General features: G+C 53.0%; 1 protein-coding gene across 1 annotated transcript; it reads right to left on the minus strand.

Annotated features, from left to right (window-relative positions):
• Positions 1–7,817: 7,817 nt before the first annotated feature.
• On the minus strand, positions 7,818–14,086 carry TICAM1 (TIR domain containing adaptor molecule 1). Its single transcript, XM_087816005.1, has 2 exons — positions 14,048–14,086; positions 7,818–10,326 (listed from the first exon to the last, which is right to left on the minus strand). The coding sequence occupies exon 2, from the start codon at positions 10,186–10,188 to the stop codon at positions 8,113–8,115; it is 2,076 nt and encodes a 691-aa protein (XP_087672131.1). The 5' UTR covers positions 10,189–10,326; positions 14,048–14,086; the 3' UTR covers positions 7,818–8,112.

Raw genomic sequence — 14,086 nt, forward strand, 5'->3', positions numbered from 1 at the left:
ACCAGAGGGGAGGGGAGCGGAGTGTCCTGGCCCAGAGTTAAAGATAGCACAGCTCCGAATCATCACAGGCTGGAAAGGTGAGATGACCAGCCCCTGGGACGGCTGGCACAGCAGGGCACTACATGTGCCTGGAGAAAGGGTGGGTGGGGGTGAGGATTCCTGTGGGAGATTCTGTTGGGACTGGAGAGAAGGTGATTCCATCTAGTGGTTGTCACAACACGTGTTAGGCAATTCCCAGCCCCAATTCAGGCAGCACCACCCCTCTTGCAGGGCTGGGGAAGAAATGTTCCCTCCCCTGACCCCAGCACCTGTGGTTCTTGTAGGTCATAGAAGAGACTTTGAACTTAGATATTGAACAAGACATCTGAGGTCCCCCAGGGCAACCGTCTCTCTCTGACCTATGCCCTAATGTCCTCTACTGTAAGCCCATGAAGCAATGATCTTGATAAAATGTCACCTCCTTCATGAAGCTCTCCCAGATCATCAAAGGCACAGCCCCAGCCATCCTCCCTTGTGTATTTGCTTCTCAATCCTTATAACCTTAACTCCTATAATTATCTTTTTCTTTACACGCTTCCTTTGTTCATCATGTCCCTCCCCTAGAATGTCCACTGCATAAGCTCATTCCCTGCTGTGTTCTCAGTGCCTAAAAGAAGGCCTGACACAGAGTAGCTCTTTAAACGTTTGTTGAATGAGTAAATGAACTCACGTGGTTCATTTTAAGAGCAAGGAGGCCTGCGTGACTGAGGGAGAGCAGGAGGAGCTGGGGGACGCAGGCAGATGGTGCAGGGCTTTTAGGCCCCAGGGAGCTGTTTGGGTTTTATCCTTAGGGAGACAGGCAGCTGTGGCAGTTTCAAGCCGAGGAGAGGGGAGATCTGATTTAAATTTTGAAGTGGTGGTGGGTGAGGCTGGAGGAATGTTTGGGGTAGATCTAGACACCGTGGGGGGTGGCGGGGTGAGCTATGCAGGTGTCCCAGTGAGCACTGGGGAGAAGGCTGGACCAAGTTGTGCCATGGGTGGAGAGAAGTGGACAGATACCAGATCTGCTTTGAAGTTGGGCTGGCAAGAGTTGTTGATGATCTAAGTTGGAGAATGGAGATTGAGAGGAGTCAAAAATGTACTCCTAGGTCTTGAGCCAGAGCCAGACCAGTAGGTGGGTGGATGGTGGGGCTGTTTAATGGGCTGGAGAGAAATGGAGCAGAGTTCTGGACTCGATGTGGCTCAAGGGTCTCATCAGAGCCCCACATAGCTGCCTTGTTCACCACTGCATACCCAGTCCCAAGGAAAATGATTGGCACATAGTGGGCGCTCAATCAGTATTTATTAACTAATAGAAGGCTCTCAGTGCCAGGGAAAGTAGGCCTTTGAGTTGCTGAAGTGGCTTAGTGTTGACTTCTAAAGGACCTCAAACTCAGATGTCATTTGGGGCTAGCAGGTAACACAGGGTGGGCAGCTGTGACCCAACTTCAGTCAAAGAAGAAATCACAAAGAAAACTAGAAAAATATTTTGACCTGAGAATAAAACAGAACATGTGAAATGTGTGGAATGCAGCAGCTAAAGCAGTGCTAGAGAGAAATGCATAGTTTTAAATGTTTAGAAGAGAGTAAAAATGGAGAATCGATTATCTATGGCAAGAGTCTGCAAATTCAGGCCCGTGGGCCAAATCCAGCCTCCTTTTTGTAAATAAGGTTTTATTGAAACCAAAAACTGCTTCAAAAAAATTATTGATTGATTGATTTGAGAGAGGAGAGAGAAACATCAATTTGTTTTTCCACTTATTTATACATTCATTGGTTGCTTCTTGTATGTGCCCTTACTGGAGATCAAACCCATAACCTTGGGGTGTCAGAAAAATGCTCTGATCAACTGAGCTACCCAGTCAGGGCTTTTTTTTTTTTTTAAAGTTTAAATTGAATGAAACACAAGGTGAGGACAGGGGTATGGATTTGGCCGGGGCCACCAACTTGCCATCATTTCTCTGATTTAGCTGTTTCCTCTTTCAGAGCATGGGCATACTCATTGAGCGGTGTGTCAGTGGTGAGAACACAGGCCACATGACCTTGGCATCATCATTTCCCCTCCCTGCGCCTCAGTTTCCTCATCTGTAAAATGGGGTAATGGGAGCAGCTGCCTCCTGGCGTTGTGCGAAGGATTAAATGAGTTTACCCATGAAAATGTCCTGGCACACAATAAGTGCCCAGTAGAGCTCTCATAGGGCACCTACTGTCTGCATGCCCATTTGTACATTAAGATGTGGATGAAGTTTTAAAATTTTTAAATAGTTATGTATTTATTTGAATGTGTCTTAAGGAACAAAGTATAGCTAGCTCCACCTAACATGTGAGTTCACAGATGCAAGTGACCCAAGTTTAAAACTAAAGACGAGTTTGTATTCTATACAATTTTTTTCTGAGATAAAATTTGCCATTGTAAAGTATACAATTCAGTGGCTTTTAGTACAGTCGCAAGGTTATGTAATGTCACCATTATCTGATTCTGGGGGAGGGGAAAACATTAATTTTAAAGCCTGCTTAAAGAAAATGATCTAACTACTCGAATAGAAAAAAATTAATAAGAGGGCAGATGGCCAGCAAAGATCATGAGTACAGTAAACAGGCAAAGTTTGGGGATCAGCAGGAGGATGCCAAAGAGCCGCACAGCTCCATACGAAAAAACGGACTCAGACCCCGCAGGGGACGGGGTCAGGCACACCGCACCACTCCCGCCTGCTGGCCTCCAGCACCCAGGTACCAATAGAGGAGATGGGCTTCACAGGGCCGGGATAGGCACAGAGCCCCCTGAGGGGCCTGAGGGACCCCAGGGGAGCCTTGGGGAGGAGAAAAGATTGGGCCAGGCTCCCTTGAGAGGTCTCAGGCAGCTCCTTTTCTTGGGAAGAAAATTTTTTTTAACTTCCCTTGGAAATTGGAAACCCTGGGTGCCTCCCAGGGCTATAATAAGGTTGTGTTCACTGACCGGGTTAAAAATAAAAGATCCCCACCCAGGGGCACTTGGGGCTGGGAGGAGGTACTGTGTAGGCAGGGCAGGGATAGAACCTGCTCTGTGACTTAAGGCACGTGCCTGCCCTCTCTGGCCTCTGATCCCCAACAGCATTAGGCTGAACCATTTCCAAAGACCCGGTTAATGGGGAGATTTATATGGCTGCTGTGTTAAGAAGGCTGTAAGCTGGAAGAGGGGGCTGTAGGTGTGGTTTGGAACTTGGCACTCTCTGGGAGTCCCTGCCCCGCGGGGCTCTCTTGGGAGGACGACCCCACCCCAGCCACCCGCAGGGGAGAGGCAGGAAACACTGGCCGTTAGCGCCACCTGGTGGCCCGGAGCGCTCATCGCAGCACCTTGGTCCCCACAAAGGAAGCATCCCGTTCCCCTGGCCAGGCAGAGCCAGGTCCTGCACCCAGGTCATCACGCTGGCTCCTCGCCCTCCCTGGGAGGCACCAAGCTCCCTCCCACCACAGGGCTTTTGCCTGGACTGAACCTTCCGCCTGGAGTAACCTTTCCTCCCTGGACTGCCCCCTCCCCTGTCAACCCCCCAGCAACTTCGGTGTGACCCATCCCACCCAGGACTACCTAAGTTGTAACCGCCTTATGTTTGATCCCCTTACAGAGCTTTGAGCCCTGTGAGGGCAGGAACAGAGTCTGCTTTAGTCAATATTGTGTCCCCTGAATCTGAAACTGCCCTGGCATGGGTGCTTAGGCACATACTGTTAAGTGAATAAATGAATGGATGATGGAATGAATGAACTGCCTGCCAGCAGGCAGGAAGAGAACACGGAGTCAAGAGGCTGTTTTAAAGATAAAAACAAACTTAAGCAGTAATTCAAATTCATTTATTGAGCACCTGCTGTGTGCCAGGCACTGGGATCCAGCAGTACAGTCAACAGACAAAATTCACATCCTCATGGAGAAGGTGGACAACAATGTAGGCAATGAATAAATGATTTATTTTGTCCAAAAGTGCTGTTATGGAAAAATAGAGCAAAGTCAGGGGGATCTGGCGGGGGCTATTGTAAATGAATTTTAAATAAGGTGCTCAGAGAAGCCTCCATTGAGAAGGTGGCATTTGAGCAAAGATTTGGAGGAGGTGAGGAGGTTTCTGGCTGAAGGATGTTCCAAGCAGAGGAAACAGTCTGTGCAAAGGCCCAGAGGAGGCCTGTGTGGCTGGCGTGGAGTGAGGGGGAGAGAGGAAGTGAGGGCAGGGGATGGGGGCAAGTCATGCAGGGCCTTGTAGGCCTCTGGGATGGCTTGGGATTTTATCCTGAGGGAGGGAGTTGGGAGCCCTGGAGGGCTGTAGACAGAGGGAAGACAGGACCTAACTTGGGTGCTCAGAGGCGTCCTCTGGCTGCTGCAGGAGAACACACTGTGGGGGCAGGGATTGAATACAAATCAGTAGCGTCTCTGGAATGGAGAACTGGGTGGCTGGGGACAGGGAAGAGAGGGCAACTTTACCCGCATTCCTCTTTGGTGCCTTTTGAATTTTGAACCATGGGAGTGTACTCCTTGTTCAACAGAAAATAATTTTAAATACACATCTGTTGATTGCACATTTGTGTGTAGTGTTACATTGATTTTGGGGGAGGCTGGTGGGTGCGGGGGAGGTCTGTCATCTCCCCTGTGCCTCACCAGGCAGTAGAACAACCAGACTGTGCTGGATATATAAATTTGTGAGATTCAAATGCGGCCCACCTCCCCTCCCCGAGTTCTGCCCAAGCCAAGTCACAGCTGCACATATGCTGTGACCTGGGCAAAGCACTACCCTCTGTGGGCCCAGAAGGTGGGAGAACATTTGTAAACTATCTAACCGTCTTAGAAAGACATCATTCCAAGCAGGGACACAGTACTGACCTCAAAAAACAAGTATCTGTTATTTAGTCACATTTCACAGTTTTTAAAGGGGAAAGTTTTGAAAAAAATTTCCCTAGTTTTCTTTAAGGCTGTTTGGCCTAAAGGGAACATGGGACTTCCCCAGGAAACACCCAGGCCTATGGGGCCATGTGGGGAGGGCTGACCTTGGGGCTGGCGGTGGTCACCAGGGGGCGCCGAGGCAGCAGGAATTATAGCTGAGCCCTCAACTCTGGGAAACTGTGGCCCTCCTGCGTGGAGTTGCCCTATCCTATGTGGTCTCCCCTGCAGGCTTTTGCCATACTCTGCTCACCTCCAGGAACACTTTTCCCAAGCCATGACTCATTCCTCAGGTCTTAGCTTACCTTCTCCTTCCAGAAGCTTCTCAATTCCCTCAGGCTGACCAAGGGTTCCCTTTGGGCTCCAGCAGCCTCCTACATTTCCCCATCATAGCCCTAATTACCCCATAACAGTCTGTCTCTGGCACTGGGCCATGCACACTGAAAGGACAGAACGGGTTTGTCCTGAGTCACCTCCAGGGGCAACCACTCAGTCATCACTGTGCCCACAGGGCCTGCACAAGTAGGATCTCAATAAATGTTGGCTGGATGAGCAGATAGATGAACCGACATTTTCCTCACTCACTGCAGGAAGTAGGTCTGTGTAGCCAGAGTCCCCCACAGGCTCACACACAGCAGGTGCTCAATAACTGTCTATCAAAATGACTCAGTTACCACCCACTTAATATGTGCCACACCCTGTCTGGCTTCTGAAAACACCACAGTGACCAAGGCAGATCTGTCCCCAGTCTTCTCAGGGTAGGAAGGGTGTGGTGGAGAAACCACGAATAGTAAAATTAACAAAAATATTTCAAAGAATTTAAAAATCAAGACAATGAATTAACAGGCTGCTCAGTCTCTGTGTGGGCTAGAGTTCAGCAGAGACCTCTGGCTCTTTCTCCTGATCCTGAAGGTTACATATGTGCTGTGTGACCTTGTATAAGTAACTTCACCTCTCTGGGCCTCAGTTGCCTCATTTGTAAATTGGGAACAATGACACTCTCCAGCTCCTGGGGCTGTTGGGAGGATGAAATGGGCCCATCTGACCTAGTCCCTTAGCTCCCATCCTGGCCTCTTCTGTCCTTCCCGCAGCAGCCACCAGAGGACACCTGTGAGCACGACTCAGATCCCAGCCCTTCTCTCCCAGCCCTCACCTCCTCCCTCCCTCACTCCCCTCCAGCTACATGGGCCTCCTAGCTGTTCCTCCAACAGGTCAAATGTGGCCTTATCCCAGGACTTTTGCACTGGCTGTTTCCCCTGCCCAGATCATCCCCACCCCATTCCACCCAGTTCTTTCCATGGAGAGCTCCTTCCCTTCCTCCAGATCTTGGCTCCAACACCATTTCCTCAGAGAGGCCCTCTTTGGCACCTGGGCCAAAGGTCTCTCTCCTGAGATACTCCCATCACCTCCCCTGTTATCTTGCTTCCTTATTTGATGACTCATTCGCTGCTCCCCTCTCCACTTCCAACTGAAAAGAAAGCAAGGGACAATCACACCCACCTCTCCTGTACTCCACTCCCTGGGGAAATCGTGGCAGGATCTCAATAAATGGTCAGATGAGCAAATATTCACTGCCACTGTCCAATTATTTGCCGGTGGCTCTTGCCTCCAAAACCCTCAATCTCCAAAACCCCATCCTGCCCTACCCCACCGCAGAATCTAATTTCAGGCTTTCCTCCCCCAAGTTTCACTTCATCATGGCTGGGAGGCCGGGAGCAGAGCCCTCACAAAATCTGAGTCAGCCACTAAAAGCAAGTGGGGAATGACAGACTGGGTGATTCACACCAGGCCTGACTTTTTGGGTGGCAAACACTAGAGAAAATGGAATGCAAAGTAAATGTTCAAATCAGACAGTTGGGTGAAGGGGGCCGTCAGCTATTTGGCTCAGCCCGCCCAAATTCCGCCTTCCTGGGCCCTCCTGTAATTTCCTCCCTTGGAAGTTTGGCTTCTTCAATCGTAATCTCCCCAGTTCCAACCCATGACTTTTGGGACCAGAACTCACCTCTCTGGGTCTCAGTTTTCCCCTTCTGTAGAATAGGCCCAAACGTAGAAGCTTCTACATCGGGGATCACTTAGGGAGATTAAAGCCTCTAGTATCATTAAGTGTTGAGTGCTCAACAAACCTTAATTCTATTTTTCTCAAGAAAAGATGAGCCCTAGCTGGTTTTGCTCAATGGTTAAAGCATCGGCCCTCGGACTGAAGGGTCCCGGGTTCAATTCCAGCCAAGGGCACATACCTCGGTTGCAGGCTCTCCCCAGCCTCGGCTGGGGTGCATTCGGGGGCAACCAATCAATGTGTCTCTCTCACATCAATGTTTCTCCCTCCCTTCCACTCTCTGAAAAGCAATGGGAAAAAAGAAAAGATGAATCCCCTCCTTGACGGCATGCAGTTAACAAGCCCTTACACTGACCCTGGTATTTCAGTGTTATGGAGCGATTTACTGATGACCTTGAAACACAGGAATCATAAAACCATTTCTGAGAAAGCAGAGGCTCAGGAGAGGTGAAGACACTTGCCCAAAATCACACGGTGGGATCTGAGCCCATTCTTGATGAGGGCATCAAGGTAGACCCATCGCAACCCCCCAAAAAGAGCTACAGCAGAAATTGCTAAATATCCCCCAATATCTTTTCTCTCCACCTCCTTTGGTATTAAAAGTAGTTTTAGCAAAGTATATAGCCCGTCAGAAGACTGCTTTTCCCAGTTACGCTTGTAGCCTGAGAGGAGCCCTGTGACTATGTTCTGGCCAATGAAATGAGCAAATACAGGAAACTTCCAGTTCATGCCATTCACAGGGAGAAGTGAGTTTCTCTCTTCAGTTTCCCTTTTTTGGATACAGTAGGCATGTTGTTATCTTAACAAATCGCCTAGCAGAGGTCTCCCAGAGAATGGTACTAGAGAAGCATTCAATAAATATTTATTATAATTAAAACACAGTACTAATATCCCCTAGCCCATTCCCTACCACCACCATACACAGAGTTTATAAGTACCGTGTCCAATTCTGGCTTCCCCAAGAGCCAGAAAGGCATCAGGGCCCATTTTGCACAATTTCCTGAGACATAAAGGTGTCCCCAGGAATGTCCTGAAAACAGCAGATGACCCCATCTGCCACTGCACCCCCTGGAGATGGGGGGTCTCCAAGGTCCAGCCCAGAGGGGGTCTAAAGTCAAGGTCATCAGGCTTTGTAACTTGGTCATTCCGCTTCCTGTGTCTTGTCCTCAGGGGCCTGGGCCCCTCTTTGGTTCCACATGTGGTTGTTGAGCCCCAGTTGCACCATCTGTGCGTGGTGGATGATGAGGGGCTGCAGCCCTGGGCTCTGAGGGGGCCCAGGTGAGGCTTGTGGGAAGACCGGAGGCTGAGGGAAGGCTGGGCTTGTGGTGCCAGCTGGCTGTGGAGGCAGGGTTGGCGGCTGGTGGCCGGGCCAGGTAGGAAAGGGTGGCTGGGCTCCCAGGGGCCCCTGAGCCCCATAGGGCACCTGAGCCCCAGAGGGCAACTGAGCCCCAATTGTCATGTGGTTCCTGAAAGCTAGCTGGAGCTGCTCCATCTGCGTCTGCCAGGACAAGTAGGTCTGGAGGTAGGCTGCGTATGTGGCATTCAAGGCCGCTGCCTGCTGTCGCTCGTTCTCCAGATGTTGGCGCTGCTCCCGCAGGGCCCGAGCATCCTGTTCCTTTCTCCAGTTGGCCTTGCGAGCCCGCAGCTTATGAGGCGTGAAGGTGTTGGCTACCCTTTTAGAAAAGATCGAGGAGTGCTCATCCAGCCACACCAGGCTGGTGAGCAGGTTGGCCGTATCAGGACTGAGCTGGGACAGGGAGCTCTCCTCTGGCAGGAAAGGGACCACGCAGTCTTGCCACCCTTGCCGTGTAAGGCTGCACATCAGCGCCTGGTTCACCTGGTGCAGGCTCAGGCGACAGTCGAAGTTGGCAGTAAGCAGCAGGACGGTGAAGGCCGAGTGGTCTATGGCATCCTGCAGGCAGTGCAGCTTGCTGCGCCCAGGCACCTGGAAATCCTCGCAGAAGGTGGCTCCATCAGGCACACCCAGGGCCTCAAGCTTCTCCCGCACACGCAGGGCAATGTGCTCGTCCGCCTTGGCATGCAAGACCACAAAGTTATAGAATTTCTGCTCCGACAACTCTAACTCGGAAGAAGGGGGACATGGGGCCAAGGGGGCCGGGTGAGCCGAACAAGGAGTCGATTGAGAAGAATAGGGAGGGGATGTCTTTGGGGCCGAGGGAGGTGGTGGGCATGGCTGGACTGTCGGGGAAGTGGTATCTTCTACGGGAATTTGTAGTGGTATCTGGTCCTTGACAGGGCAGGTGTCTCTGGAGGGCAAGGAGAGAGATTTGGGGGCTGGTGACACTTCTGTACATTCCACCGGGTAGTGGGTGCTGGTGTCTGGAGCGTCAGGGGGGTTGGAGAGGCCAGCAGGGCTTACATCTAAGGCCACCTCAGGAAGCATGGGGGCTGGGCTATCTGGTGGCACCAGGATGTCAGCAGTTTCTTCCGACATGGGCCAGCTCATCTCCTCAGGCTCCTGGAAGCCTGCAGGGACAGACTTGGGCACCGGGGGTTCATCACACAGCTTGCTGGGCCCACGAGGGCTGCAGTGCTGGCTGAGGAGGGCCATGGTAGGTGACTGGCTAATTTCCAAGTTGCTGGCCAGGGAGGCTGGGCTGCCGGTGGATCTCAGGGAGCATCCTCTGCTCCAGCCCAAGGGGTCCTCAATGGGCTGAGGACAGCTGCGGGTCCCAGAAGGCGATGCTGAGGATGGTGGGAGGCAGCCCAGAGCAGAGTGGAGGGGCTGGAAGTCCCCAAGGTCTCTGACGATGTCCCACCCGCACAGGTCCCGGGCCTCCTCCCGGAGCTGCCCGAGCTGGGGGTCATCCCTGGAGCTGAAAGAGTGCAGGGCTGCCCGGTAGGCCACATCCCGCATTGAGGCTGGGCACAGCTTCTCCTCAACGAGCAGGTGGTACACCCGGGCAACGGCCCAGGATTCATCTGGGGGCTCCTCCGTGGCCTCAGCACTGATGTCCATGCCAGCCCACTGGCGGGCCACACGCTGGGCCACCGCATCTGCCTTGAGGGCGTCCAGGGAGATCCTGGCCTCTGTCTCCTGGCCCAGTGTCAGGAGCACCATGGCGTGCAGGAGGTCTGCCCCCTGCCAGCCTGGGCGCAGGGTCTTCAGCTTGTGCTTAAGATACAGTAGCTTGTCCTGGCCCGCCGTGCCTAGAATGCTAAAGGCATTGGAGAGTGACGGGCCCGTGCAGGCCATGGGCAAGACGGGTGTGGCCTCTGATGGCAGGAGAAGCGCTGGCTGGTGGAGGCATGTTCCACACCGCCTGCCTTCCTGCACGCCCAGCGTCCCCTACTCGCTCACCATACCAGACTCACAGGAACTACGGGAGCAGACCTGTGGGAAGCAGGAAACGCATGGTTACCACCAGAAAGGGGGAAGCCCTGGGAAGGAGCCCAGACACCCATGCCTGCCTGCCTTCAAAGGCCACCATGACCTATCATATCAGTAGGACCTTGGGTCACCTTCCTCAACCTGTTTCCTCCTCTGCAAGAAGAGAGTGTCCTACACTTGCCTGATGTCACCAGGTAGACACTACTATTCCCCCACTTGCAAATGAAGAAAGTGAGCCAAGAGGTAAAGTCACTTGCCCAAAATCATACAGCCAGTGACAGAGCTGAGATTTTAATCCAAGCAGTCTGGTTCCAGAGATTGTGTCCCTAACGGTAGGACTATACTGACACTTATGGGATTGTTTCAGGGAACTGAGTTGTGTTAATGTATGGAAAGTTCTGGGTCCACTGACTGGAAGTCAACAGGTGCTCAATACATGTTTGAAAGGAAAGTAGTCTGCCTCCTAGATGGCCCCAGTGAACCCCACACCCTGGCGTTCACGGCCTTAGGTAGTCCTTCCAACACAGTGCCAGAGCTGACCTCTGTGACTGAGAGACAACGGCAGAACTGATGGGGTGTCACTCATGACATTAAGTTATAAAACACACTGGCTTTCTTCTTAGTCACTTTTTCTCTGTCATGCTGTTGGGGGTAAACCATGTTGTGAGCTGCCCTGCAGAGAGGCCCATGCGGCGAGGAACTGAGGCCCCCGCCACCAGAGACATGGGAAGCAAGCTTGGACTCCCATCGAGTCCGGCCCCAGTCAAGTCTTCAGATGAAGCAGCCCAGCTGACAGCTTGACTGTGACCCTGTGAAAGACTCTGAGACAGAGCCACTCACCTATCTGCCCCTAGACACCTGACACTCAGAAACTGTGAGATCATACATGTTTGTTGATTTTAAGCCACAAAGTTCTGGGGTGATTTGTTACACAGCTATACATAGCTAACTGATATAAGTAGCATTATTAATATGGTGTGCTAACAATTACCGTGTGCTGGCTCTATGCCTAACAGCACTGCCAACCCATATGGAGGCTACATCTTCTCTCTCAAAAAATGCCATGCTGATTCCCACTTCTGGCTCTTTGCAGACACTATATTCCCTCTGCTTGGAGCACCTTATCCCCAGACCTTTACCTGAGTAACCTTACTGTCGAAGCTCAACTCTCAGGTACAATAGAACCACCTCAGGTACAATGGAGCCCTCGAGGACCACCTCAGCTCCCCATACCAGTCTGTCTCTCCCACATCACTCTGTTCCCCCCACAACAGAGTTTGCCACTGGGCAAACTTTTCTTGTGTATTAAACTTTTTGCATTTATTATCTGCCTTCTGACCAGTGGGCATCAGAGAGTATAGGCTGAGTGTCTCCTGGGCACTGCCGGGACTCTGAACCACAGAACAGGTGCCTAACAAATACTTGTTGAATGAACAAATGAGCCTAGTACTCATATCCTCCCAATGTTGTGGAGAGAAAACAGGGTCAGGGAGAAGACCTTTCCAAGGGCATATAACAAAGACATCAAGGAGGGTATCCCAAACTCTGTAATTTAAGTCACCAAATGCTTAAAGCATGTCATATTCATGGGAAAAACACAGCCTTAGCTCCATTCCAGGGGGCCAAGGACACTGTATCTGCCCCTTAGCTTGGCAGGCTGAGGCCTACTGCCTGTTCCTGACCAGTACCCACAGTGGGTATTTACAGACTAGAGCAGTACTTCTCAACTGGGAGCAACTCTTTCCCCCAGGGGACACTGGGAGATGTCTGGGGACATTTCTGGTTGTCATGACTATGGGGAGAGGTGCCCCTGGCATCGAGTGGGTGGAGACCAGAGATGCTGCTCAACACCCCACAGTGCCCAGCACAGCCCTCCACAGAGAATGATCTGGCCCCAAATGTTGCTAAGTGCTGATGTTGAGGGACCCTAGTCTAGGATTCAAGATTTTAAAAAAATTCATTTTAAGTAGATGTCATATGGTCCACTGGGGCACCAGGGCCAAGGTCGGTGTTTCTAGGAAGGTCAGCCGCAGGGAAGAGAGAGCATGGGGGTTGCCAGCTTCAGGGAGTAGAGGCTTGGGGGGGCCTGACTGGGCAGAGGACAGGAGTGGTGCAGACAAGAAAGGCAGCGCTGGGGGGAAGGAGGTAAGGAGGTAAGTGGCTGCCTGGAAATGGCCTGACGTGTTGAAATGCTGGTCAGGAGAAGGAAATAGCAGAGACCCAAACAGAAGAGCTGACTTCCTAGTGTCGGGGACAATCAACGAGTCTAGTCTGCTCCCACCAGCACTGGTGCATAGTACAGGCACAATTCACTCCTTTTGGCTAATTAAGAAATATTACAAGACCTGGAAAGCAAAACATAACCAGACTGCCTCTGAAACATGTATAGGAAACTGAAGGGGCAGTTATTCAATAAGTGTTTACTGAGCACCTATGTGCAGGCCAACTTTCCATGCCTGGCTCAGAGGAATCCTCACGCCAGGCCAGTGGGGAAGCTGCCTGACAACCACCCTCTGCGTTTGGCACACACTGCTGTGACCTTTCACAGTTTTTGCTTATTGTCTTGACTGTGGGCTCCATGGGGGCACTACTTGGTCCCTACTGTGTGCCCAGCATACTGAACAGTGTCTCCTGGCATACAGCAGGTACTTTATAAACATTTGTTGGAGATTTAATGAATACTCCTTAATCAGAGGGGAAAACAGAGGCCCAGTTTCGGACCCTGCTCCATTCACCTACCCAACCCCAAACTCTGGAACCCACACTCCAGACCTCCAGCCTGCCAGGGTCACAGTGTGGCACCCCTCCCCCAGCCCTCTACCTTAGCCACACTGAGAGGGAAGACAGATGTGTCCGCCTGGGGCCACCTAGGCCCTGACTGGTGCCAGCCTCAGTCCTGGGCAGACTTGCAGCGTCTCCTAGTACCAGCCCCCTACACCCCACGGAAGAGGAGGAGGGGTGGGGGGCTAGGCATTCCCGAGCTCGGCTGACCCAGGGTGGACCAAGGCACCTACCGCGGGAGGGCGGTTCTGGGGGCGTCTGGGAAAGGTGGGGATTCGGGGCTCCCAAGGGGCTGAGGAGGGGCTGCAGGGGCAGCAGGGGTGACGTTCCTGGGGCAGAAGGTACAGGGGCCGAGGCAGAGAAAGCTCTGAGATTTGGTTAGAAATTAGAAACACGGGGGAGAAATGCGGAGTTGGGGGAGATCTGGGAGGCTAGGAAGAGATCTGGGGGGCTCGGAAGAAATTCGAGGTGTTGGAAAGGAATTCAGGGTGTGGGAGGGATGGGGGGTTGGGGAGGACCGGAGCCACCATGGAGTGGAGCTGGAGACTTGAGGGGGGCCCTGGAAAGGCGGTGCACGGACGCCAGGAGCTCTGAGGGCGGGGCGGCTGGCCTCGAACCCAGGCGAGCAGCCCCGGGCGCCGGGCTGCCAGCAGGTGCCCCCGACACACCCGCGCCCCTCCTCCACTCACCGGGCTCCGGGGCGGCCTCGCCCCCCCTCCACTCACCGGGCTCCGGGGCGGCCTCGCCCCTCCTCCACTCACCGGGCTCCGGGGCGGCCTCGCCCCCCCTCCACTCACCGGGCTCCGGGGCGGCCTCGCCCCCCCTCCACTCACCGGGCTCCGGGGCGGCCTCGCCCCTCCTCCACTCACCGGGGCTCCGGGGCGGCCTCGCCCCCCCTCCACTCACCGGGGCTCCGGGGCGGCCTCGCCCCCCCTCCACTCACCGGGGCTCCGGGGCGGCCTCGCCCCTCCTCCACTCACCG

Source organism: Miniopterus natalensis, chromosome 4 (assembly GCF_054644295.1).
Source record: "Miniopterus natalensis isolate mMinNat1 chromosome 4, mMinNat1.hap1, whole genome shotgun sequence".
In the NCBI taxonomy this organism is placed as follows: Eukaryota; Metazoa; Chordata; class Mammalia; order Chiroptera; family Miniopteridae; genus Miniopterus; species Miniopterus natalensis.

Bases quoted from the DNA above. Each gene is read 5' to 3' on its own strand.
- TICAM1 (XM_087816005.1), bottom strand. From the start codon at position 10,188: ATGGCCTGCACGGGCCCGTCACTCTCCAATGCCTTTAGCATTCTAGGC.